The sequence below is a fragment of the Peromyscus eremicus genome, chromosome 4 (genome assembly GCF_949786415.1).
Source record: "Peromyscus eremicus chromosome 4, PerEre_H2_v1, whole genome shotgun sequence".
Taxonomy (NCBI): Eukaryota; Metazoa; Chordata; class Mammalia; order Rodentia; family Cricetidae; genus Peromyscus; species Peromyscus eremicus.
Genome location: NC_081419.1, coordinates 140536324 through 140563914, shown reverse-complemented (window position 1 = coordinate 140563914; position 27591 = coordinate 140536324). Strand labels below are relative to the sequence as shown.

Sequence of the window (27591 nt, the reverse complement as noted above, 5' to 3'; positions counted from 1 at the left end):
TGAGCAGGGAAGACCTGCTCACTGTGGGTGGCACCATGCCCTGAGCTGGGAGACTGGACTGAATAAAAAAGGGACCTAAGCAGCAGCCGGAACAAACCCTTCCTCCCGTAAGTTGCTTTTGTCTGAGTATTTCCTCACAGCAGCAGGAAAAGTGAAACAACCTAGAACTCCTGACTCTGACCCCCACAGTCTGAGTGCTAAGGGCGGCGTGGGACACCACATCTGGCTGCTCCTGGTCTTTACGGATCTTTTGTTGTTGAGACAGGCCGGCTTCAACCTTGCTCAGGAGCTAAGGAGGGCCTTGAATTTCTGATCCTCCTGAGTGCTGGGATTCCAGGTGTGGGCCACCATACCTGGTTTGTCTGATGGGACCCACACTTCCTGCGCTCTAGGCAAGCACTCTACAACTGAGCCACGTCCTGGACTGTTTATTGTCATTTATACCTTGAACAAACATTTCCCCTTGATAGGGCTGCAAGGGTTTTCTCTCATATAGAGTCCTTTATTAGTTTCTGTCGTCAAACCCTTATGAATAAGACTTCAGATATTTAGGGCAATGTCTCATTGACTTGTTTTGTTTTTCAAGACAGGTCTCTGTAACAGTTCTGGCTGTCTGAGGACTCCCTTCGTAGACCAAGCTGGCATCCCATCCAAATGCTGGGATTAAAGGCGTGTGCCACCACCATCTGTCGGGGACAATGTCTTACCCTTGTACAAACCAGGAACAAGGTCCTAAAACAAGGTCCATGGTTCTAGGCCAGTGTGGCTGTCAACTTCTGTTCCATGCCAACTCTGCACAAAAAAACTGAGAGACTTTTTCCAAAGTTGACGATCACTGCTAACATTTCTAAAAATCCATACTATACTTACACAGGCATCTATATTTCCATTTATATAAAAAAGCCAATAATCAAAGTATGTTAGGCAGCCAGTGGCAACAGCCTTTCTAGGTTCTGCAGTCATTTGGACAAAGTATATAGTCCATCATGCAATGTAAGTTTCCTTTTAAAATAAATTTATTTGGGGCTGACAAGGTGGTTCAGCAAGTAAAGGACCTGCAGCTCAAGTCTGATGATCCAGGTTTGATCCCCAGAAGTCACAGGGGAAGGAGCAAACTGACTCCTGGAAATTGTCTTCTGAACTCCTGGTGTGCACACTTGTGCATGCACAGGTACACTAGAACAGGCAAAAGCATGCACATGCAGATGCTAACACACACACACACACACACACACACACACACACACACGCCTGGCCAACTTCATGGAAGCGAAAGGAACAGTATGCCCAAGGACACATTCTGCTTTATCTGTTATATCAAACAACAAAGTCCCCGAGTTTAGGAACTGGTGAAGGAGGCTGAGCCATAGACCAAGGAAGGCAGACTGACCTCTGTGCAGAGGGGGGAGATGGCAAGACCACTTAGGGCTGGCCAGGCTCCAATCTCCATGAGGGCTAACTACTCAGGTGTGTCTCCTTCACAAACACTTGTTCACTTACATTTTAGCCAACATCCTATAAATATCACCCACGTCTTCAGAGGTAAGATGGGCATGGAAGCCCAGCACTGGCAATATGGAGACAGGAGGATCAAGAATTTGACTAGACTGGGCTACACAGTAAGACCGTGTCTCAAAAAACAAAAGCCCATCTGGGCATGGTGGCAGAAGCCTTTAATCCCAGCACTTGAGAAGCAGAGGTCTGCATAGTTTGGTGTATATCAAGTTCTAGGCCAGCCAAGTCTACATAGTCAGACCCTGTTTCAAAAAGGGGGGAGGGGAGCTGGAGAGATTGCTCAATGGTTAAGAGCACTCGCTGCTCTTGCAAATGAACTGGGTTAAATTCCCAGCACCTACATGGCCGTTCACAATCTGTAACCAGCTCCAGGAGGTCCAACATCCTTTTCTAGCCTCCCAGGGCACCAGGCACACACATGGTACATAGACATACATGCAAGTAAAACACCCATATAAATATAATGAAAATGAAAAAAAAAAAACTTTAAACATGAGCATGGGGGCACACACCTATGATCCCAGGACTCAGGAGATAGAGACACGAGGATCAGGTCAAGAGTCCAAGGTCACACTCAGTTACATAGCCAGTTAAGGGGCCGGCCTGAGTTACATGAGACACTATCTCAAATAATAAACATGTAACGAGTAGCCCTGGTCTCCAAAGGCCTGAATGAGGAGAGCTGTGACATGCCTACCAGGCACCAGAACGCACTATGAGTGGCTTGGGCAGATGCCTTTTCTGTTTGTCCCAAACTCCAGTGCCCCTGCTCACACAACAAGCACTTGACCAACACAGCCATTCCCCAGCCTCTGTTTCTTAGCTTCTGTGTTCAACCCTCAAGATTTATTGAACAAATCATCTCATCAGATGGGGTGGGGAAAGCCTGCATGCCAGGTGTCGTCTCAGTCTACAGGAAACCAAGAAGCCAGTCACACGCTGATAAAAATGGGGCCCACTGCAGACCCAAATGGGAAAGGGCGGTTGGAAAGCTGGTGCTCGCCATTGCATTTTGCAGAGGATACTAATTTACAGAAAAGAAGTGCCACAACAATCATTAAAGGCGACTCTCCAATGCTTGCCCAGCATGTATGACACAGAGGCAGGAGGATCCTAAGTTCAAAGCCAAGCTTGCCCAGCTACTGAGTTGAAACTAGCCTTGGCTAGGTGAGACCCTGTCTCAAAAAGAAAATTTCAAAGCCTTGGGAGTTCCTTATTCCAAGGTATCCGAAATAAGACCTATCTGCTCCTCATCTCACTTCTCCCTCCCCCAAATCTGTCCCAGCGAACAAGGCGATGAGCAGTGCCCTCTGCTGGAAAGAGTCTCTTGCTTGCGGAGACAGCGGTGACCACAAGGGGATGCTGCCCCCTGGTGGCCGCACCGCTGGGCAGCCCGAAAGCGCAGACAGGCTTCTTCCAGAGATGGCTCAAAGCTGGCTGGCCCCACCTACTCTGCCCCTCTGCGCCTGCCAGCAGCCGGGGTTGCTGGAAGAATTGTCTTCTGAGGGCTCCGCCTATTAAAGATGATTGGGAGGAGACTCCAGGTTCTTGCCTGACACCTCAAAGGCAGACCTCCAAAGGTGCCTGGTCCAGTAGCCACGCCCACCGCCAGAGCGGACCAATCAGGGCTCCCTGTCTTCCTGGCCTCCGTGATTGGCTCAGGGATGAATCTACGCTCCGAGCAAGCGCTCCCTGGAAATGATTCTCAGGGACTGGAGAAAAGGATCTGTGGGATGTGTGTTGTGTGTGTGTACGTCCCGAGAAAAGGATCTGTGGGATGTGTGTGTGTGTGTGTGTGTGTGTGTGTGTACGTCCCGAGAAAAGGATTTGTGGGATGTGTGTGTGTGTGTGTGTATGTGTGTACGTCCCGAGAAAAGGATTTGTGGTGTGTGTGTGTGTGTGTGTGTGTGTGTGTGTGTGTGTGTGTATACACGTCCCTAAGGCGTCCCCATTGTGGGTGTTCTGGCTACTTCAGGGACAGCTGCTTAGGATAAGGCCAAAAAGAGACACGGAGAGCAGAGAGGCGCATCTCCCAACAACCTGGTAGGGTTCTTATTTTCAAACATCTATCACAGCAGTGTATTAGTGGCATGTATCTTTGTTGTGAAAAGAACTGAAGCGTTTCTTTTGACCCACAGTTCGAGGGTGCAGCCCACCACAGCCAGAGAAGTCTTAGCAGCACGGGTGTGATGCAGCTGGTCGTATCACATTTCACGTCAGGAAGCAAAGAGCATGTTCAGCTACCTTTGTCCTTTTTACTCACTCGGCGACCCCTACCCATGGGATGGGTCTTCCTATCAGGTCAACTTAATCTAGACAAGTCCTCACAGGCATGCCCCGAGGCTTGCCTCCTCGAGAATCTAGATCCTGTCAACTTGACAATATTAGCTGTCACAGCCAGTAAGCCCTTCAATGGTGTAGTGCTCTCAAAGTGCTCATGTTTCTTCCTGTGAACAGACTAGTGAAACGCATTGGGTCACACCTAAAAGACACACAAGTAGAAGACGGACTAATTTAGATGAGGAGAGGGATTAGTGGGGGAGGGGCACGAGGGGGTAACAGGGGAGAGTGAATATGATCTAAATACATTATGGGGTGGGTTAGGTTGTCTACAACTGTTATGCCCAGATCATGGGGACTCCTAAAAGACCACCATGGAGACTGGAGACTGAATCCTGTATGTAAAAGCAAAGAGCCTTTATTTTCAAGCTCTGAGCTTGGTCTCTCTGTCTGTCAGATGCAGCAGTGAGAGCAGAGAGCCCTGAGCTCAGGCAGGGTGGGGTTTTTATCATAGCAGTGGTTGGGGTGAGGGGATTTCCAGGGTTCAGGACTCTGATTGGCTGACATTTGTCTAGGGGTATCTGTAAAACAAAAATAGATGTGTACTAGACTCAGGGACATCTGGCCATCTTATCTAATGGTTGGAATGTTTGGGGTGTCAGGTACTTCCTCTTAGATATAGGCCTTCCCTGGGTGGGGTCAGCTTATGGCTTTTCCTGGGTCTGGGTGCTGAATGCCAGTAAGCCTGTCACAGAAGCTGTGCCTGGGCCTCTAAGCCTGTCATGGCAGCTGTATGTATGGTCAAGCTGTTTGGGGGCCCCTCTACACAACAACCTATTTTTTTCCTATGATTAAATTTCATTATTTATTTAAGGTGATGCCACTGCACACATGTGGATACTTATGGAGATTGATGTCTCCTTGCATCGTGTGGATCCTGAGGATTGAACTCAGGTTGTCAGGCTTAGCCAATAGCAGCCCTTAACCACTGAATTGTCTCATGGGCCCAAGAAGCGCATTTTACTTACGTGTTTATACAGTTTCTGTCCTCAGGCTTCAGTCCAATGCTCAGGAATCCTGTCACATCAGCAACCTGACCAGGTCATTCTGTCAAGCAAAATCCCCTCCTGGACTGGAGCCAATGGTCTCCAGAAGTGGCTTTTCATCTTGAGATAATGGCAAATGTGCTCCCTCGGAACAAGGGCTTCTGGATCCCTTGTGTCTGTCCTCCAGGCTGGCCTGGATGCTTGCCGAGAAGGGAATTGAGTTGTTGAGCTCTGCCCGGTCAGGGCTCTCCCCTGTCAGCTTCCATCTGGGTAATTAACCTGCTGGCAGCTGAGGGGCTGTCTCTATCCATGTCCGTGGGCGGAGGAGTATAGACATCTCTGGATGCATGCCTGGCTGCTCTGAGAGGTGGCTCCTGGGTGACTTCAGGACAAGCTAACTGAGGTCCTGCTCCGACACGGAAGGAGGTCCAAGGCTCAGGGAAACAGTCCTCTCGAGTATGTCATGGAGCTGGGGACAGACGAGGCTTCTGTGGTGTTCCGGCCACCTGTGTTCTTCTGTTTTCACTGTGTCCTAAATCTTAGTTCTCTGAATGTGAGGGAGGTACCTCCTTCAGTCAGTCCCCTGTGACTGTTCCCTCCATCCTCACTAACAGCACCAAGAACTTTCAAGGGTAACCTGGTTTGGCCGTTATTATGCAGACAGCATCACATGCACCCCAGAGTGTTAGAAATGTAGCATCAAGCTGAGGGGTGAAGTTCAGTTGGTAGAGTACTTGCTCAGTATGCAGGAAGTCCTGGGTTCTCCAGCACCACATAAGCCAGGTGTGGTGACACAGGCCTTGGGAGGTAGAAGCAGAAAAATCAGAAGTTCAAGGTCATCTTCAGCACTACATAGTGAGCTGGGGGTCAGCCTGGGCTTTGTGAGACTTTATCTCAAAAACAACAACAACAACAACAACCCAAAAAACAAACCAACAAAGAAACAAACAAGCCAGGTGGTGGTGGCGCACGCCTTTAATCCCAGCACTCGGGAGACAGAGGCTGGCGGATCTCTGTGAGTTTGAGGCCAGCCTGGGCTACCAAGTGAGTTCCAGGAAAGGCGCAAAGCTGCACAGAGAAACCCTGTCTCGAAAAACAAAACAAAACAACAACAACAAAAGAAACAAACAAACAAAAAAAAAACAAAAAGAAACCTTTGTCTAACTCAATGTCCCCATGACTTTGAGTGCCTGGCACAAGGGACATTTCCTCAGCTGTTGGGCACACTATACAACCCAGAATGCATATGGTGCCTTGGACACACCAGCAATTCCTGCCACACGTCTGGCTGACTCCACCAGTGAGTGGTGAAGTTCAAGGTGAAGCCTGATGTTTCACTTTCTCTGTGACGACGTCAACATTCCAGCTCAGCACCCCTCCCTGGCAGAGGATGAAGGTGGGAGGGTCGGTGCCCTGTAAGGTAGACATGAGAAAAGTTCTCAAGCCAATGAAACACGCTAAGTATCTGTTAAAAATGTCTTGGGCTTGGAGCTGGGGAGAAGGCTCAGTGGTTAAGAACACTGACTGCTCTTCCTAAAGGACCCTGGTTCAGTTCCCAGCACCCACATGGCAGCTCATAACTGTCTGTAACTCCAGTTCCAGGCAATCTGACACCTTCACACAGACATGCATGCAGGGAAAACATGAGTGCACATGAAATAAAAATAAATTATTTTTTAAAATGTCTTTTTTTTTTTTTTCGAGACAGGGTTTCTCTGTGTAGCTTTGCGCCTTTCCTGGAACTCACTTGGTAGTCCAGGCTGGCCTCGAACTCACAGAGATCCACCTGGCTCTGCCTCCCAAGTGCTGGGATTAAAGGCGTGCGCCACCACCGCCCGGCATAAAATGTCTTGAGCCTGGTGTGGTGGTGCATGCATTCAATCATGGCATTCAGGAGGCAGAGGCAGGTGGATCTCTGTGAGTTTGAGGCCAGCCTGATCTACAGAGTAAGTTCCAGGTCAACCTGGGCTACACAGAAACCCTGTCTCAAAAAAAAAAAAAAAAAAAAAAAAAAAAAAGAAGCATAAAAACAAGGTACTACCCAAATTAAAGATTCTCTGGAGATGTGTAAATGCACCAAGTTTTCCTCCGCTGTCAGCAGACAGATGACAAGATTTCTATAAAGGACACTGGAGATGGCTCAGTGTCTTTGAAGAAGAGCACTGCTCTTGCAGGGGACCCAGGTTTGGTTCCCAGCACCCACATGGCAGTTCACAACTGTCTGTAACTCCAGTTCTCAAAAAACAAAACAAAAGAGTGGTCAAGAACGCCACTCAAGAACGCTACCGAACTGTCTGCAATCTGAAGGGCTGTCAGACGCGGCGAGGCCAGTGTTGAGCTGCTAGCACTCTCTTCCACCCGCACTAGGTGTCTGGTGCCTCAGGCTCCACCGAATGCTTTGCCCAAGGGCTTGTTCAGGAAAGGCCTGAACAATGGCTCTAATTACCCGAGGGAGACCTAGTGAGCTGAGGATCGAACCCAGGGCCTTTTGCTAGGCAAGCACTCTACCACTGAGCTAAATCCCCAACCTTTTTTTTTTTTTTTTTTTTTTTTTTTGTCAGTCATGTTTGGTTCTATCCTAGGTCTCTAGGACATCCATCCTCCAGATCCTGGCCATCCAGGCACTGTTGGGCATGGGCTTCCTCTGTCTTGAACCTAGTTAGACTAGTCATTGGTTGGCCATCCCCACAAGCTCTGAGCCATTACCCCAGCACATAGTGCGGGCAGGACAACTTGTGGATAGTAGGTTTTATGGCTGGGTTGGTGTCCCAGGCCCACCACTAGGAGCCTTGCCTGCTTACAGATGGCCAGTTTAAGCTCCATACCTCCGTTGCTAGGAGTCCTCACTAAGGTCACGTGACCCTCATAGGTTCCAGGAAGTTTCCATTGTACTGTTTGTGGAAACCTAGTGTACATTTTCTTTTTTTTTTTTTTTTTTTTTTTAAGATTTATTTATTTATTAGGTATACAGCATGTATGACTGCAGGCCAGAAGAGGGCACCAGATCTCATTACAGATGGTTGTGAGCCACCATGTGGTTGCTGGGAATTGAACTCAGGACCTCTGGAAGAGCAGTCAGTGCTCTTAACCTCTGAGCCATCTCTCCAGCCCCTAGTGTACATTTTCTAAGGTCTGTGGCCAGGGAAGCATGGGAAATCATTTGGCAACACTCACTGCATCGTGGAAAAACAGTAGAAATCAGGAGCTCAAGGTCCAAGCAGGATGGAGACAGTGAACAAGCAGAAGCAACCAGCAAGCTGCCTCGGGAGGTGGCTGGCAGAGGCTGCTTGAGTCTGGGTTTCAATTCTTAGGCCTTTCTCTACACCTAAGTCATGAACAGTGAATGGCTAAGACAGAAGACAATTCCAGGATGACACAACACAGGGCCAGCACAAAGCTTGGAACTGGAAACAGCAAGGGACTCCTGTATCTGCAGGGCCACACAGGGAGCAATAACCGGAGCCCACTAATCAGATGCAGGGGCCATGAAGATAGCTCAGTGGTTAAGACCGTGCACTCAAGCTGGACAGGGGTGGGGCATGCCTTAAATCGCAAAGCTCAGGGAGGCAGAGGCAGGTGGATCTCTGAGTTCAAGGCCAGCCAGAACTACACAGAGAAAGCTTGTCTCAAAAAAAACAAAAACAAGAGTATGCACTCTGGCAGAAGACTCAAGTTCTGTTCCCAGCACCCACATTAGACACTACAACCACCTGTTATCCAGTTCTAGGGATCCAACAGCAACTGTGGGCATCTGCACTCAAATGAGCAGACCTACATACACACAGGCATACTCATTTTTAAAAAAAACTGTCAGGTGTGACGGTGCATGCCTTTAATTCCAGCACTCTGGAGACAGAGGCAGGCAGATCTGAGAATTCCAGGACAGCCTGGTCTACAGAGAAACCATGTCTTGGAACACAGCATGCCCCCCCACCTCCCCACAAGAGGAAAACAGACCTTCCCCCCCCCCCCAAAAAAAAAAAAAAAGAAAGAAAAGCCAGGTGTGGTAGCACATGCCTTTAATCCCAGGAGGCAGAGGCAGGAGGATCCAGAGTTCAAGGCTAGCCTGGCCTACAGAGATCCTGTGAAAAGGCTAGATCTGTGGGTGTCCATAGAGCAGCTGTGGATGGAAGAGCAGCCTGAGGCTGCTGGGTCTCAGCCTTGTACCTGATCCCTCTCCCACTCCCTCTGAAGCCCTAGTTGGGAACTCCCCCCTCCCCCCAAAAAGAGCCACAGGGTGAGAAGGTGTCCATGTTATCTTCCTGGGGGCACCCAGCCAAGAGGACCAGGGAGAAGGGGTCCGCCGGGGACACAGCAGAGCCGTTTGCTGACTGCCACTTTCTTCATCTGTAAAACTGGGTGATGAGACAATCTCCTTGCCACGCTGAGGCAGGGCCTGTCATATAACAACAGATGCTAGGCACTGGCATGGAGCCTGGCAGGTAACTCTTAAAGCATGGTGGTTATTCTTAGAATGTAAGTGGGGTAAAACTGGGCTGAGGCAGCCAGGCAAACCCTGGAATAACCACATTCAAAGGGCAGTTGCACCTACTTGCCTGAGTCAACATGACTTCCAAGTCCAGACTGCCCTGACTATACTTTAGAATTCATACAAAAAGAAAAAAATTCACACCTAGCCCTTCCCAACAGAGTGGCTTTCGGGTGTATTGTCACAAAACACCATTTGCTTAAAGCATACTGAGAGGATGTACCCATTTCTTTTTAAAAATAGCCAGTTAACAAAATCAGCCATGGGGCCAGTCATGGTGGCAAGCACCTTTAATCCCAGTACTCAGGCAGAAGCAGGTGGATCCAGCTCTGTAGGTTTGAGACCATGTAAGCACCAGGCAATGTCAAGCGGTACACATACATACATGCAAAACATTCACACATTAAGATAAATCTAAAAAACTGGCAAGAGAATGTGCTGAGCCAGTAAAAAGTACCACCACACAAGCCCAAGTGTGTTCTTGACCCCTGGACCCCATCAACAGAACTCAGCATCAACTAGTTGTCTTCTGACCTTTTTACATGCATGTCATAGAGGTCAGCCTGGGCTACATAGGTTACCTAGCTTAGACCCTGGATTTGGTACCCTGAATGGAGCTGTCCTGCAGATCCCAAAACCAACCTTCAAGTAGACAGTTTGAGGGAAATTGTGGTTTTCCTTACTAAACAACTAAACATCAAGGACAGACCTCAGAAACCACAGGGGAGGTACTCCTGGGACAAATAAGGAAAGCAACTTAAGAGTTTACTTCAGCTCACTTGAGCTGGTCAGAGCAGCCAAAGGTAAGCCTCTCCTCTTGGGGCCCAGCTCACAAACTGCCCCTCAGCCAAGCTCATTATGATACACCCAGACCAACCTACCCAGTCCCTCAGCCTGCTTTGTGGGTCTATCAGACCAGGGTACAGCTCTGAGCCATTTTCCTCATCAATACCTGTCCCAAGTGGAGATGCCAGCATGCTCTACTTCTATGAGCTAGTAGCTCAACACCGCCCTGCTTTTAAGCCAAATGTCTTATTCAAAGTCTACATGGGAGGAGCTGAGACCACTCTGATGTTTAGATATATTACAGGGGTATATCCAAAAAGGACAGTTTGATCCTAGTTAGAAATGGAAATGGGCCAAGTGAAAAACTCTGAAAGTTATACACCAGTCTTCAAGGTGAACAAACTAAAGAGGAATCAATCACTAATCTGGAACTAGGCATGAATCAAGCCTACTCCAGGCAATTGCCCTCCAGTTCCAGAAGCCAGGAACAGCATGAAAGGTTAGCCACAACCAGGCTAACCTGCAACTTTCAAGCTGTCCTTAGTGTCAGCCAGTCACAACAGTCCCACCTGGGAGGAAATGGGATGTTCACAGGAAGCAGCTGCTGATCCTACCCAGAAGAGCAAATAAATGCAAACAGACACCTAGTCAGACTTTTATTTCTACAGATTAAGAGGCCAGAGGTTCTGCTATTCAGTATTTCCAGTAGCAGTGCACACTATACCACACCCCAGCCAAAAAACAAACAAACAAAAACTCCTTTTCAGATCATGCAAGGTCCTTGGGCCAAATGTACAAATGCCTTGTAGGATGGGGCCAGCAGGAGACAGGTCTGTGTCCAGAGAAGTGCCTAAAAAGAAAATAAAAACCAAAAGGTTGATGTCTTGTCTGATACAGCAAGATGTCCTAAGAATTGTCCACACCTAATGCTAACATCTCCAGAACTGGGTCAAAACCATGAACAGAATCTCACCTGTTTCAGGACACTGAAATCAAGGGCGATCAGACACACTGGCATCCATGGCTCCCTCAGGCCTGTACAAAGTAAACAGATGAAACCAATCATAAACTAAACAGATCAAGGCCAAAACAAGGAATTATTCCTGGGGCCAATGCATCAGACAAAACTGGCTATTACTTATGAGATCAACAGGGTCGATCTGATGGGGAAAAAAGTTATGTCATCAGCTGCATCAGCCATATGATGTCAAAAGAAACAATTCTATACTGAAAGATAAGAGCTTAGGGGCTCTATGCCCAGCAGAGGGACACATGGGAACCACTTACCAATCCTTTCTTACTCCGGAATTTACCCTCCATTCAATTCAGCTGTCAGCAAACCTGAGACAAAAATGCAGAAAAACATCAGCTACCTGGACAAGGGACAGAGCAGCAGCTTGTCCCGCTCAAGCAGGCATGTCAGACAAACTGGCTTGGAAGAGTTGAGATCAACATGGTCGATCTGATGGGGAAAAAATTCTGTCATCATACACGCCTGGACACTCCTGAGCCTAGTCCTAGTAGGTAGTTAGTGCTAGATCCCTCCTTCAAAAGCAACAATTATAACACACTCAAGATGGTCAAGGCCCACTGCCTGCCACAATAAACCCTACCCTAAGTGAACTAACTGGACTGTTCACATGCAAATAATCTGTTGTCCTGTCAGACACATAGCAGCCTATGTCTCTAAATATGATGCAGCCCTGAGTGGCCTCAAATTGGTCATCTGCCTGGGCCTACCTCCTGAGTGCTGTGACTTAAAGCATTCTTAAGAAATCCCGATAACTTGAGATACAGGGCTCAGGCATTACCTACTCACAATGGGCTGAGCCCTCCCATAGCAATTGCTAAGAAAATGTGCTACAAGCTTGCTTACAAGCCAATCTCATGGGAGCACTCTTCCAACCTAGCTTCCTTCTCAGGTAACTAGCTTGACTCAAGTTGCCAAAAAACAAAACCAACCAGGACGGGAATTTAAATGCATAGGTTGAGACTTGAACAGAGCACTGCATCCCCTGGAACTGGAGGTACAGATATGATGGAATGAAAATGAATAAGGCATTCTAAAAGCCATCTGCATGTTTCTATTAAAACTGTCCATTCATGGGCTGGAGAGATGGCTCAGGTTAAGAGCACTGGCTGCTCTTCCAGGTTGGGAGTTCAATTCTCAGCAACCACATGGTGGCTCACAACTATCCAGAACACTGTATAAAATAATAAATCTTAAAAAAAAAAAACTGGGGCTGGAGAGATGGCTCAGAGGTTAAGAGCACTGCTTGTTCTTCCAAAGGTCCTGAGTTCAATTCCCAGCAACCACATGGTGGCTCACAACCATCTGTAATGAGATCTGGTGCCCTCTTCTGGCCTGCAGGGATATGTGCAGACAGAACACTGTATACATAATAAATAAAATAAATTAAAAAAAAAAAAAAAAAAACTGTCCATTCATTAGTTCCCACTAATAGGAAAAGTTCAAAGGCAAGACATGGGCCTTACATTAATGAGGGTTCCATCCCCAAGCACTGGCCAAAATTACTAATCTCATCATTATGTCTTGCATTTGAATTCCAAATCAGTTGAAGACGAATCGCACCTTAAGATGTCCAAGACCGTGGGCGTTATTCTCATCTTCCTGGAGGCTCAAAGGTGACGCCTCCTCTCCCGTACTGCTTGACCATGCCAACCTGCAAAACAAAGACATCAATCGCCATCTTCCCTCGATCAGAACAAAGCAGACCAGGGCCTTTGTGGGCTGGCGTATCAGAATTAACTGGCAAAATATTTTCAGAGATCAGCATTGTCGATATGACGGGGAAAAAAGTGAAGTCATCATTTACACCAGCCAAGAGCTTTCCAGGCCTGTCTTTTCCATCTAAATCAATTCCCCGAAGGTCAACCCAGTGCTGGCGCTGGACAGGCCACGCCGTGAGGCTATGGCCGGTTACAGCGACGACACCATAGACTTGGTAAAAGGTGGTCAGAAAATTGTGCCGTGGTAACTCACCATCTGCAAATAACCACCGCATGGACGAGACATAACGCGTGCATACGACATGGCGCACAAAGCGCGTCTCAGGAACGAAAGGACGAGGTAGATGGCGGACCTTCCTTATATATACACCAAGGCCACGCGTGCGCCTGCGCACTGGGCCTCAGGCGCGCCGCTTCCGGCCGCGGCCGCTACGCCCCCTGGGAAATAGAGTCCCCGAGCCCCAGCTCGCTAATGGTTGTCCAGCCCGCATCTAGCCCCTCCCCGTGCTCACTGGGCCTCCGGGGCTGCTCAGCCTCCGCGCCATGTCGCGCTTGGCACGCACGAGCCGCCCGTCGCGTCCCCCCTGCTCCGGGGCCGGCCGAGACCTGCGGCCGCCGGGGCCGCAGTCAGCCCGCCCCCCGCCGCGCCCTCCCCTCAGCCGCGCCCGCGGGAGCCGCCAGTCCAGCCGCCGCCGCGGGGGCTGAGGCGACACCGCCCTTCCGCCCGCCCCGAGGGCGGGGGCGCAGGCGAGCTCGGCCCGGCCTCTCGCTAGCGCCCGCGGCACCGCCTCCTCGTCCTGCGCGGCCTCCTCCTCCTCCCGGCCGCCCACCCGGCTCCTCGCCCCGCCCAGGGGCTGCGGGGACTGGAAACCGAAAGTGCGCGGCGCCGGGCGGGGCCGCGACCTGCCAGGGCCGAAGCTGAGCGCTAGCCCGGCCGAGGACGCGCCCGAATCGGTGAGTGGCCTCTGCCCCATCCCGCACCTGCTCCTGCGGCGCCGCGATCGCCGGCGCCCCGCTCTGCCTCCGGCCAGGTGTCAGGTTAGCCCCGGAGCCCCTGTCTGCCCCGCTCAGCGCCCCTGGAGTCCCTGACCCCTTCCCTCAGTTCTCCTATAGCCCTCGGGGTCTCTGTCCCCTTCTGTCAGTTCTCCTGGAGCCCTCGGAGTCTCTGCCTCCTTCTCTGAGTCCCTTTATAGTCCCCAGAGGCCCTGTTCCTTTCCTCAGTTTCCCTCAGTTCTCCTATAGCCCCCGGAGTCCCTGTCCCCTTCCTTCAGCGCCCCCATCATCCCCGAATTCTCTGTCTGCTCCTTACAGCCCCTGGAGTCCCTGTCTGCTCCCTCAGCTTTCCATCATCCCCGGAGTACCTGTCTGCTCCCTCAGCTCTCCATCACCCCCAGAGTCCCTGTCTGCTCCCTCAGCTCTCCGTCACCCCCAGAGTCCCTGTCTGCTCCCTCAGCTCTCCGTCATCCCCGGAGTACCTGTCTGCTCCCTCAGCTCTCCATCACCCCCGAAGTCCCTGTCTGCTCCCTCAGCTCTCCGTCATCCCCGGAGTACCTGTCCTTTCTCCTCAGTGTACCCTCAGCTCCCATCACCCCTAGAGTTGTTTTCCACCGTCCTTACCACCCCCAGAGTCCTCCCAGCTCCTTAGCTCCACCATCACCCTCAGTCCTCAGTATTGTTATCAGCAGCCCCATCACCCCTGAATCCCTGCTCCTTCCCATCAGCTCGCCATCAGTCCCCAGAGTTCCTGTCTCCTCTCTCCCCCCCCCAGCTCCCAGCAGCTCTTGAGCGCCTAGCACTGCCATTGCCCCCCTCCCCTTCCCTTCAGCCTACCTGTCACCACCCTGATCACCCCCCCACACACACACAGTGCCCCTTCATCTCAGCACCCTGTCACCCCTAGGAGCCTTCTTCAGCATCCCCTCAACTCATCATCGGTCGTCTCCACTGCATCCCCACAGTCCCCATCCTGCTTGTGATCCCAGCCTCTGGAGCCTCACCATCTCCATCCCTCACTCTTCTCTCTGTCCCCACTTCTGCCACAAACACCCCTTGCCTCTGGCTTCATTTCTTTGGCCTCATTCATCCAGCGCCTGCAGAACACCCTGGGCTCTCCATCCCTAAGCTCTGCTCCACTTCTAGAAGCCCCCAGATCTCTCCAGCTTGCTCTAAGGGATGAGGGTGTGATGACTTCTCTGAGGACTTGAAACAGCCCAGCTGCCACCTCCTGCTCCACCTCTTTCATCCACCCCGTAATTACCGCTCTCTAATTTTTATCCTGGCAACAGCTTAACCATTGCTGATCTCCTTCCCGCCCTCCCTGCCTTGATTCCCTCAGAACGCTAAACAAAGCCTTCCCCTCTCCTGTGTGCATCTCCCTTTCTAGCACTTTTTTCTTCCTTTTTTTTTCAACACTCCCAAACTGCTGGCATTCTATTTTAGTATTTTTCAAAATGAAGAAGAAGGAATTTTCTTCTCAGAAAAATTAAAAATGAACACTAACCATTGAGCCTGCAATGTGAGAACAGGGTTTGGTAAGATGAGAAGAAAAGACACCACCAAAAAATATTCCCAGCGGGAAGAAAAGGGACTCTTTTTTTCTGATAAGAATAAAAGCTACCTCTCATACAATGCCAAATCTAGTCACAGTTTCCAACTATGAATATTTTAAAACTGTGAGGACAGTCTCAAAAATCCTTTTGCTGAGAACTGAGTCACCGCCACCCCACCCCCCTGCACCCACATGATATGCATGAGTTATATCGAGAAGTTCCCTGAAGGGGCTTCCTCTTTACCCAGCGTCAGAAATTATCAAGAAGGCGAGAGCTGCTGACTTCTAGCTGGTCCCGAGGAAATAGCACTAATAGCTCACTTACTTTCAAGCTATAGGGAGCAGGACCCTGTAGAAGGCTGTGTCGTAAGAATGCCAGGGAGGAAGCCGGGTGTGGTGGTGCACGCCTTTAATGCCAGCACGCAGAGGCAGAGGCAGGCAGATCTCTGTAAGTTCAAGGCCAGCCTGGTCTACAGAGGGAGTTCCAGGATAGCCAAGGCTACACAGAGAAACCCTGTCTGGAAAAAAAGGAGAAAAAAAAAAGAAAAAAGAAGGCCAGGTAGGGTGGTGGGTACTCGGGTAGTTTGTTGAAGCACTGTCTCACATAATATAGTCCACATGGGCCTCAGACTCAGTGGAGGCTGCTTTTGAATTTCTGATCTTCTGTTTCTACTTCTCAAGTGCTCTTAAGTTCCTGACGTGCCTGCCTCCACCTCCCAGGAGCTGAGCTGAGATGATGGGCATGCACACTGTGGCTAGCTAGTGAATTGACACTCCACCTCCCAGGAGCTGAGCTGAGATGATGGGCATGCACACTGTGGCTAGCTAGTGAATTGACACTTTTGCCCTAACAATCATTTTGTAAGAAAGGAAACGAAACCTAAGCAATGGATTAAGTAACTTGGCTGAAGGCAAACCAAACAGTAGTTTGGGAGTTAATGACGCTCTGTCCCCAACCAGGTACAGGAGTCCGGGAATGGGCAGTTGGATCTCTTGGAATTGCCTAAATTGTGAACTTAGTTTATATCATCGTTGGAAATCCACGAGGTTGAGTGCTTGTGCCCATGATTAAAATCTGCATTTACTATCTTCTTAGTTAATAAATCACTAACCTGTAAAGGCAGAAAAGCTGGCTTACGGTGTTTGGGTGTTTGCTGTGTTTGAGGGGCACTGGTAACTCTCAGCCTGTGCAGTTACAGATAACTTAAGTCAGGTGAATGTGGAAGAATTCCTGGAGCTCAGACATGGAAGACAGAAGACCACATCTGGAGGCCAGGCCCAGGAATCCCCCTACCAACCACAGAGGTAAGCAGGGTTTCTACCCAGTGAAAAGGAGAAGCCCACCTGGGGATGGCTTATGTTTTTCAATCAAGAAGGATCTCCTTTCCAGGCAATGGTGGCACACACCTTTAATCCCAGCACTCAGGAGACAGAGACAGGCTGATCTCTGAGTTCAAGGCCAGCCTTGGTCTACAGAGTGAATTTCAGAACAGGCAGGGCTACACAGAGAGACCCTGCCTTCAAAAACCAAAAAAAGGAAAAAGACCTCCTTAGCTGCAGCATGAATGACAGGAAAAACAGCCTACGTAGGAGAGTAGCTGGGAGTGGGTACTGATGGGCGGGCGGCCTGTCATTCCAGCACTGGAGGAGGCAAGAAAGAGGGTTGAGGATTTGAGGCCAGCTGAACAGTGACATAAAGGCCCCCCGGAGTTCTGTAGTGAAACTTTGTCTCAGAAACCAGGACTAGGGGTGTAGCTCGTGGTAGAGTGCTTGCCTCAACTCCTACCATGCAGAATGCTCTTGTTTGGTCCCTGGCACTGTGAGGGTTAGAAAGTGATTGGATGGGAAAATCAAAATGATTCCTGGTTTGCAGCAGGGCTATCCAATAGAAACTTGGGACAGCTAAAAACTACTTTGTAATCTCTAATAGCATCATTAGGAAATTTAAAAGATAACCAGTAACATTTATTTTTATGACATTTATTTATTTATGTGTGTGTTTGTGCCTGTGGAAATCAGAGGATATCTCATAAAAGTTGGTTTTTTTCCTTCTACTGTGTGGGTCTTGAGGACTGAACTCAGATTTTCAGGGTTGGTAGCAAGTGCCCTTATCTACTGAGCCATCTCACTGACCTTGAAAAAAAATTTTTTTTTTTTTAAGATTTATTTATTAATTATGTATACAGTGCTCTGTCTGCTTGTATCCCTGCAGGCCAGAAGAGGGCACCAGATCTCATTACAGATGGTTGGGAGCCACCATGTGGTTGCTGGGAATTGAACTCAGGACCTTTGGAAGAGCAGCCAGTGTTCTTAACCTCTGAGCCATCTCCCCAGCCCCTGAAAAAAATTTTTAATTTAATGCTAATTTAATAAAATGTAGTGCTCTAATTCCTTGACTTCATCAAATCCAAAATATTAACATTTTATGAGAATTAATGCACATATAGATATACATGAGCCAAAACATTCATAATTCATATACATGAAATAATAATATATTTTTAAAAATTTAGAGGCCATCTTGGTTTACAGGGTTAGACCCTGTCTCAGAAAAAAAAAAAAAAAAAAAGGACCTGGCCAGATATGGCGGCACACCTCTTTAATCTCAGCAGCAGGGAGGCAGAGGCAACAAATTCTGTGAGTTTTAAGCCAGTCTAGTCCATGTAGTGAATTCCAGGCCGGCAAGATTACACACTGAGACCCTGTATCAAAAAACAAAATAACACAACAAAAAAATACCTAAGTGTATATTGCATCTGATGTGAGATAGTCCATCTTCTTAAGTATTACATATATTTGTAACTTTCCTAGCTTATTGTCAAATTGTGCACAGCCAATGTTTTGTAAAACTCCACACCACTCTGCTAAGGTAAATCAGATCTGGAGTCAGTCTTAGAGGAAGGGAAAGTCGCTGTGAGTGTGCCTAGCAAGGGCAGCCCACTGCACAGGGTGCTGGCTCCCAGGGTGCTGTGGGGCACCATCCTCCCCTCAGGCTTCCTTTGTGAGGAGGGCAATAGATGGGGGGAGGGGAGGGGAGGCTGTGGCTGATGACACACGACTGGAGTTTCGCTTTTCAGTTTCCTGAATCAAAGTGTAAGTTTCCTTTTCCTTGTGAGGAAACTGGATGTGCATGCTTCATTTTCTCCACAATCTGTCAGTTAACCACAAAAATAAAACTAAAAACATGTTGGAAGAGGAAGTGCTGCCTTCCTCTGTCCCATTCAAGTTGCATTTCCTGTTGCTGGGCAAAGGTCAGGTAGTGTTTCCTTCACAGTTTTATTCCACTTGTTCAGAGTGACCGCAGAAATCACAGGATAGTCCTAAGATAGCACCAAGCATTTTATAGTTTTTACATGTGTTAAAATAAATTTCCCATGTTTATGTCTACATGAAACATGGAGGTACACATTGGCAATATTCACCTGACATTTTAAAATTACTTTTATTTATTTTTAGATTTATTTATTTTTATGTACATTGGTGTTTTGCCTGCATGTATGTCTATGTGATGGTGCCAGATCCTCTAGAACTGGAGTTACAGACAGTTGTGAGCTGCCATATGGGTGCTGGGAATTGAGCTGAGGTCCTCAGGAAGAGCAGCCAGTACTCTTAACCACTGAGCCATCATTCCAGACCTTACCTGACATTGTATAAACACGTTATCTATAGCAGCCAGATGCTGAGAACCGGAGAAATTACACAAGGTTCTACAGTGAGGAAGTGGTCAAGCTAAGCTGCTCTCTGACAGTTGTGTTCTGACTTGTTTTGTACTGGCCGGAGACTAGAACCCTCTGAAAGTTAGGCCTCAGCTGGGGCACAAAATAAGATACTTCAGGTGTTCACTATCTAATAGATACCAGGCACTCGGCAGGGCTCTTTCAGGTTCTCTTGTTTCTTTCAGGAAAATAGTATTTTCATAATCTATACAGCAATAGCAGTCGTCTTTTCTTGTAGCATTGGGATAGAACTCAGGGCTTCATGCATTTAAGGCCAGTGCACTACCATTGCTTATACCCCACAGCCCCCCACCAGAGTCTTGCTATGTAGCTCAAACTAGCTTCTAAGAAACAACGTTGTCCAAGTTGACCTTGAACTCATGATCCTCCTGCCTTAGTCTCTGAAAATAACAGATATGATATGAGCCACCACACCTGTAGCTCTGTGGTTCTTTTAGTTATTACACAATTTGACAAGAAACTTAAAAGAAAAAGGATTAAGCTGGGTGTAGTGGTGCACAACTTTAATCCCAGCTCTTGGGAGGCAGAGGCAGGTGAGTTTGAGGCCAGCCTGGTCTGTATAGTGAGTTCCAGAACAGCCAGGGCTACATAGCGAGATCCTGTCTCAGAAAACAACAGCAAAGACTTTCAATATTTTTTTTTAATTTTTATTTTGCAATACAATTCAGTTCTACATATCAGCCACAGATTCCCTTGTTCTCCTCCCTCCCGCCCCCCTCACCTTCACCCCAGCCCGCCCCCCATTCCAATCTCCTCCAGGGCAAAGCCTTCCCCATAGACTGAGATCAACCTGGTGGACTCAGTCCAGGTAGGTCCAGTCCCCTCCTCCCAGGCCGAGCCAAGGGACCCTGCATAAGCCCCAGGTTTCAAACAGCCAACTCATGCAATGAGCACAGGACCCGGTGCCACTGCCTGGATGCCTCCCAAACAGATCAGGCCAATCAACTGTCTAACCCATTCAGAGGGCCTGATCCAGTTGGTGACCCCTCAGCCATTGGTTCATAGTTCATGTGTTTCCATTCGTTTGGCTATTTTTTAATTATATACACACAGAGTCTGTTCATCTCTCTGTCTGACTGTATTATGTGTAGATGTATGCAGGTGTTTTCAAAAGCCAGAGGCATGGAATCCCCATGGGGCTGGAGTTTACAGCAGTTTTGTACCTCTCAGTGTGGGTGCTGGGAACTGAACTTGGGAAGAACAATGTGTGCTCTTAACCACTGAACCATCCCTCTCTCAGCCCTTGCCAAGAAACTTTCTAAATCTCTCCAAGCAAAATCTGAGCTGCTTCTTTGTTTTGGAGGATGAAAGTATGTTCGTTATTGTCTTACTGGACTTCCTCACTCCTTGACTTTGTGCTTACCCAATATCACCATTGTGTTTAGGTCCTGTAGATGGAGAAGTACCACCAAGAGCTAGAAATCAAACCAGTAACCCAGCAACCAGTGTATTCCGAGGCGGAACCAACTATGCTGGAAGGCATCCTAGGGCCAGCAACTATCCTGTTCCTTTCCGGCAGAGGGAAGAGAGATTTAGGGCTATGGGCAGGAACCCACATCAGGGAAGAAGAAACCAGGAGGGGTATACCAGTGATGAAGCTCGAGACCAGAGACAAAGCCAGAATGATACCAGGAGGAGAAATGACAACCAGGAGGGCAGGAGCCACAGACCGCCGTGGTCCAGTGACAACTTCCAGCAGTGGCGGACCCCACACCAGAAACCAGCAGAGCAGCCACAGCAGACGAAGAGACTGGGCTACAAATTTCTGGAGAGTCTCCTGCAGAAAGAGCCCTCTGAGGTGGCCATCACACTTGCCACAAGTGTAGGGCTCAAGGAGCTGCTTTCTCATTCTTCCATGAAACCCAGCTTCCTTCAGCTGATCTGCCAGGTTCTCCGAAAGGCCTGCAGCTCCAGAATAGACCGTCAGAGCATCCTGCATGTGCTGGGCGTCTTGAACAACTCTAAGTTCCTCAGAGTCTGCCTGCCAGCGTATGTGGTGGGAATGATTACTGAGCCCGTCCCTGACATTCGAAACCAGTACCCAGAACACATAAGCAACATCGTCTCCCTCCTCCAGGACCTTGTCAGCGTCTTCCCCGCCAGCTCTGTGCATGAAACTTCCATGCTCATCTCTCTCCTGCCAGCTTCTCTTAATGCTTTGAGGGCCTCTGGGGTTGACATAGAAGAGGAGACAGAGAAGAATCTGGAAAAGGTGCAGACCATCATTGAACATCTGCAGGAAAAGAGGCGAGAGGGCACTTTGAGATTGGACACCTATACTCTGGTGCGGTCTGAGGCAGAAGGCCCCGTTGAGAGCTACCGGGCCATACCCATCTACCCCACCTACAATGAGGTGCACTTGGACGAGAGGCCCTTCCTTCGCCCCAACATCATTTCTGGGAAATACGAGAGCACTGCTGTCTACCTAGACACTCACTTCCGCCTCCTGCGAGAGGATTTTGTCAGGCCCCTTCGAGAAGGCATTTTGGAGCTTCTACAAAGCTTTGAGGACCAGTGTCTGAGGAAGAGGAAGTTTGATGACATCCGAATCTACTTTGATGCCCGGATTATCACCCCCATGTGCTCAGCATCAGGCATTGTCTATAAAGTGCAGTTTGACACAAAACCACTGAAGTTTGTTCGTTGGCAGAATTCCAAGCGGCTGCTGTATGGGTCGTTAGTGTGCATGTCCAAGGACAACTTTGAGACGTTTCTTTTTGCCACTGTTTCAAACCGGGAGCACGAAGACCTCTGCCGAGGGATTGTCCAGCTGTGTTTCAATGAGCAGAGCCAGCAGCTGCTGGCAGATGTCCAGCCCTCTGACTCGTTCCTCATGGTAGAGACAACAGCCTACTTTGAGGCTTACAGACATGTCCTAGAAGGACTACAGGAGGTCCAGGAGGAAGATGTCCCCTTCCAGAGGAACATTGTGGAGTGTGACTCCCATGTAAAGGAGCCAAGGTACTTGCTGATGGGTGGCAGATATGATTTAACCCCCCTAATAGAGAACCGCTCAGCCATTGGGAAGTGTCTGAGGGGTGCCGAGGTCTTGCGACGTTCTAGAATTAACGTCTTGGACTTCAGCCAGTGGCCCTCAAAAGAGTCCTTGAAGCTTGATGACTCCCAGATGGAAGCCTTACAGTTTGCTCTCACAAGGGAGTTGGCCATCATTCAAGGACCTCCTGGAACAGGTAAGAGACTCTCAGTTCGGGCAAGGGAGATTTTGCTCTAGGTTTCTAGAATGCTTCATTTAGAAATATTTCCCTGAAGTACAACGACTATGGTTCATGATGTAGCCACTCACGGTGACTCCCAGTGGAGACCATACATAGGCAAGTATAGTGATGGATCAACCTTTCCAGATCACAGGAAGACTGCTGGGGGCAAAGAGAGGTGCATCTTCTCTTCCAAAGGTTTGTCAGCTTTATACTGTTTTAAATTAAGTACTTTTGAATCTATAATCATAGCATGATGTGCCAAGCACCATTTGACCTGCTTTATATATGTTAGCTCACTGTATGGTCACAACAGCCCTACTGGGTAAGTAAAATCAACTCACAAATGGAAACGCTAAGTCAAAAAAAGGTTCAACTACCTTTTACTTAAGAGGTAGGGTGTTTTGAAGCTCACACAGGTGAGCAGACCTGGAGCTGGGACTTGAACTTGGGCAGCCTGCATGGAGAGTCCTGGCTCCTCTCTCTGCCGCACTCACACATGACTCCCCACGTGCACTCTCATCCTGCTCTGGTGTAGTAGCTGTGGTTAGCCATGCATTTGACCTGTATCTGTAGTCCTGTGTTTACGTGTACATTTTTATTTAACAACAAATGTAAGACCATGCTTGTATACATTGACTTATATGTAACATTCTTTGAGCATATTTATGCTACTGGATATGTAAAGACTGCTAAATTGACATCCCAAAAACATGTGCAAAACTAGCCAAGGAAGCAGAAACAGGTTTTTAAAGTAATAATGAAGAAAGGGCAATTCATGATTAAAAAAAAAAAAAAAAAAAAAAATGAGGCCAGGTGTGATAGCTCACAACTTTATTTATTTATTTATTTATTATGTACAGTGTTCTGCCTGCATATATGCCTGCAGGCCAGAAGAGGGCAGCAGATCTCATGGATGATTGTGAGCCACCATGTGGGTGCTGGGAATTGAACTCAGGACCTCTGGAAGAGCAGCCAGTGCTCTTAACCGCTGAGCCATCTCTCCAGCCCCAGATAGCTCACAACTTTAATCCCAACACTCAGGAGGCAGAAACAGGTGATCTCTGTGAGTTCAATCTCTGTGAACCTGGTCTACATATTGAGTTCCCAGACAGCCAGGGCAGTTTCCAAAACAAAACAAACAAACAAAAAGCTCATGAAGTGAGCACTTGGGAGGTAAAAGCAAGAGGATCAGGATTTTATGGCTTTTCGTCATGACAAGGTTCAAGGCCAGCTGGAGCTACATCCCTGCCCCCAAAACAGAAAATTCGTGAAGTAGAATAGAAAGTTGTTTGTTTGTCTCTTTCTTTCTTTCTTTTTTGGTTTTTGAAGACAGGGTAGTCCCTGTAGTCCTGGCTGTCCTGGAACTCGCTCTGTAGACCAGGCTGGCCTCAAACTCAGACATCCACCTGCCTCTGCCTCCCGAGTGCTGGGATTAAAGGCCCAGCAGAAAGTTGTTTCTTTCTAATAAGAAATGCTGCTATGATGAAAGCATGTGCAGAATGAAAGAGGAGGGGAAGAGGAGGTGTTCATCTTTGAGCACTTTCTTTCCGGTGTGGATTCTGAGTGGTATCAGTCTTTTCAGGCCAAGCTACATGATACCAGGTTTTGTTCATCTGAGATGTTAAGTTTTTTGGCTCATTAATTTTACTTTTAAGCCCAGGACAGCCAGGGCTACATTTTTAAAAGTCCCTGCCTCCCACCACCCCAGTCCCTTCCTTAAGCAAATGACATAAACAATTTTCCTGTGTGTCCTTCCAGTGACTGTCCTAGGGGTCTTCCCACACAGCCTTCCACTTGGGGGCAGCTTTCCTGCTGTACCACTGTTCTGCAGTCACTGTGTTCCTGTTATCAGGAGATGTTTTCCTATTACTGTCTGAGTGTATCAGCAGATCATGGGCTGTTTGACAAGTTCCACTCGGTGTGTCCAGAAAAGACATCTATAGTGTGTCAAGAATAATACCCATTTGTGATTTTATATATGTTGTTGTTCTTCTTCTTTGGTTTTTGTCATTTAAGACAGAAACTCACTATATTGCCTTGATTGCCTTGGAACTCACAATGTAGACCAGGCTGGCCTCAGACTCACAGAGATCCACCTGCTTCTGCTTCCAGAGTGTTGGGATTAAAAGCATGTGCCACCATGCCTGGCTAAGAATTTTTTAAATGTGTTTGAGTGTTTTGCATGCATTTAAATGTATCATATGCCTACAGGGGCCAAAAGAGGGCATTAGATCCTTTGAAACTGGAGTTACAGATGGTGGTGATCTGCCATGTCAGTGCTAGGAACTGAACCCAGGTCCTCTGCCAGAGCAACAAGTGCTCACCACAGCCCAGCCGTCCCTCCAGTTCCCGTTCACACAAGTGCTCACCCTCCTTCCAGTTCCTTTTCACAGTGTTAACAGGGAAGACATTGTCACACTGTTCTCTGGCAGCACAATCACAATGATTAATTTGTATCCTTCAGTTCAGAAATAAATTAAGAGTGGCTCACAACTGCCTATAACTCGAGTTCCAGAGGACCCAATGCCCTCTTTTGGCCTCTAAGGTCAACTGCACATTCATATAATGTCTGCACACAGACACACATAAATAAATATAAACCTTTAAAAATGAATAAAAGAGCCGGGCAGTGGTGGTGCACACCTTTAACCCCAACACTCAGGAGGCAGAGGCAGGTGGTTCTCTGTGAGTTCTAGGCCAGCCTGGTCTATGAAGCGAATTCCAGGACAGCTAGAACTGTTACACAGAGAAACCCTGTCTTGAGTGGGGGAGCGGGGGAATGAATAAAATAATTTTTTTTTTAAGAAAAGCTAAGCACGGTGGCACATGCCTTTAATCCCAGCACTTGGAAAGCAAAGGCAGGTAACTCTCTTTGAGTTCAAGGCCAGCCAAGACTGTATATAGTGAGACTCTGTCTCAAAAAGGGCTGTGGGGCAGGAGAAATAAGTCATAACAGAAGTAGTGACTTACAGCTGTAAATCTCAGCACTCAAGAAGCTGAGGTAAGAGTTGCCTAGAGCTTGAGGTGAACCTGGCTATGTGATGAATTCTCATCCAGCTTAGGCTATTGAGCAAAACCCTGTCTTAAAAACCAAAAAGATGGAGAGGCAGAAGCAGGAGGATTGCTGCAAGTCCAAAGCCAGCCTTCTTTACAGTGAGTCCAGGCCAGGCAGGGCTACACTCCAAGACCCTATCTCAACTGCAAGCCCCCACAGGAAGAAAAACAGAATTAAAATTGGCCCGGGAAGCCCATGCTGGGGAAAGTGATGGAATCACCTGATGCTAGTGGAGGACAATAAATAGGCCAGTAGGAATGTTAAAAAAAAAAAAAAAGAGCTAGGTGGTAGTGATGCACACCTTTAAGCACTTGGGAGGCAGAGGCAGGAGGATCTCTGTGAGTCCAAGGCCAGCCTGGTCTACAGAGTGAGTTCCAGGACAGCCAGGGCTACATAGAGAAACCCTGTCTTGAAAAAAAAACCAAACAAAGAATATCAAAGCTCCTGTCTTTAATTTCCCAGCTGTTTGCATCTGCACCCATGGTCTTGTCCATGTTCCTTCTCTGCAGTCTCTGGTGTGCTTTCTCAGTGACTTGGACACTGTCTGAAACACACGTGCCCCAGCAGTGTTTCCTCCCATCATCACTGAGTGAGAGCACTTGAGCTCCACCTTAGTAATCCTTTCAGACCCAGAGAACATACCAACTTGCCACAGACACACAGAGGGAGCTGTTTAGAAATGAAAAATCCCAAAAAGTATCTCCTGTGAAAGGAAGGAAGCATGGAGGGGAAATGTTAAATACTGAATTTCCAAGAGCCTCCTTCCTGCTGATGTCTCCCTATCTGTCACAAGCCTGCAGAGAGCCAGGACTTAACTTGTCTGCCCAGCCTCAGCAACACCATTCCCTACTTCAAGTCCTTTTCTGCCTCACACATCTCTGCTGTCCACTTATCTAAGCTCTCCTGCTGGGAGGAAGATGCTGGCGTTCATTCACTGATAAGATTGGGCGGCCTGCCCACACAGGCACCCTGTTTCTTTGTCTGTCTTCCGTGGAGAGGGCTACCCAGCCTCATTGTGAGTCCAGAATCCACCATGGTTTTCTGGTTTCAGATTTCTCCTTGGCCACACTCAGGATTTTACAGTGGTTTATGTGGTCATCATCTTTTTCCTCCATTAGCGTGGAAGGCCAAGGAAGATAGGAGTTCTGTTTCTCTCCCTTGTTGTCGTGTCTCAGGGTCCCATGTCTGCAAAGTACCGTGTACATACTAGTTGAAGAAAACAACAGAAGACTCAGTTGCTCCTTGTGCCATCTGCCTCATGGTTTTCCTGCCGCTCTCTCAGCTTGGAGCTTTGAGGGATATTGGCTACTTCAGCCTGACGCAGTGTAGAGCTTTAGACGTAATTTATGGCCAATTGCTAATAACTTTATTGGGTCTAATGAAATATTTGGGTTTTTCCCCTTATCACAGACCCAAGTGTACCACAGTCTACAAAAAGCATATGTAAAGAATTTGCCACAGGGGCTAAGAGCACTGGCTGTTCTTTCAGAGGACCCTGGGTTTGATTCCCAGCACCCACATGGCAGCTCACAACTGTCTGTAACTCCAGTCCCAGGGGATCCGACACCTTCACACAGACATATATACAGGCAAAACATCAATGATGCACACGCGCACACACACACACAAAGCAGAAGTTGCCACATAATAGCCAAGCATAGTGACACACATCTGTTATCCCAGTAGGGGCCAGCCTGGTCTACAGAGCAAGTTCCAAGCCAGTGAGGGCTATATGGTGAGATCCTGACACATACAATTGGGAACAATATGGATGCCATCAGTCAGTAGGTGTCTGGGTTGGCAGCATACTCCTCTGATCTCTGTACTCAGGGCCCAGTGGCAGGAAGATCAGGAGTTCAAAGCCAGCCTCAGCCACATAGTAAGCCACGAGACCGTGTCTTTAAAAAGAGAAAGGTAAAGGAAAAAAAGGGAGCTGGCTAAAAATCCTTAAAAGGCAGGTAGTATATGTCTCTATGTATTGACAGGGAACTATCTCCAAGACACATTAATGAAAAAAGCAATACTGAAAAGAGTTTGTTGCTATTTGTATCTTTTTAAAAAAAGAAAAAGAGGGGCTGGAGAGATGGCTCAATGGTTAAGAGCACTGATTGTTCTTCCAGTGGACCTGAGTTCAATCCCCAGTACCCACATGGTGGCTCAGAACCA

At 48.2% G+C, this 27591-nt stretch overlaps 1 protein-coding gene, 1 long non-coding RNA gene and 3 other non-coding genes across 5 annotated transcripts in view; 1 reads left to right on the top strand and 4 right to left on the bottom strand.

The window, feature by feature from the left end:
* Positions 1–10765: 10765 nt before the first annotated feature.
* On the bottom strand, positions 10766–12948 carry LOC131909977 (uncharacterized). The gene is made up of 4 exons (XR_009378959.1): positions 12710–12948; positions 11404–11457; positions 11090–11151; positions 10766–10966 (listed from the first exon to the last, which is right to left on the bottom strand). It is a non-coding gene; the product is annotated as an uncharacterized LOC131909977 (long non-coding RNA).
* Positions 11225–11314, bottom strand: LOC131910171 (small nucleolar SNORD12/SNORD106). Its single transcript, XR_009379030.1, has one exon. It is a non-coding gene; the product is annotated as a small nucleolar SNORD12/SNORD106 (small nucleolar RNA).
* On the bottom strand, positions 11527–11615 carry LOC131910174 (small nucleolar SNORD12/SNORD106). The gene has a single exon (XR_009379033.1). It is a non-coding gene; the product is annotated as a small nucleolar SNORD12/SNORD106 (small nucleolar RNA).
* Positions 12868–12959, bottom strand: LOC131910172 (small nucleolar SNORD12/SNORD106). Its single transcript, XR_009379031.1, has one exon. It is a non-coding gene; the product is annotated as a small nucleolar SNORD12/SNORD106 (small nucleolar RNA).
* A 654-nt stretch (positions 12960–13613) lies between these two features.
* Znfx1 (zinc finger NFX1-type containing 1) overlaps positions 13614–27591 on the top strand; it is a 39862-nt gene continuing 25884 nt past the window's right edge. Inside the window, exons 1-3 of the mRNA XM_059261939.1 lie at positions 13614–13821; positions 16609–16720; positions 20538–22343. Of these exons, the coding sequence (XP_059117922.1) occupies positions 16633–16720; positions 20538–22343 (1894 nt within the window). The 5' untranslated portion in view covers positions 13614–13821; positions 16609–16632. The remainder of the gene's footprint in view (positions 13822–16608; positions 16721–20537; positions 22344–27591) is intronic.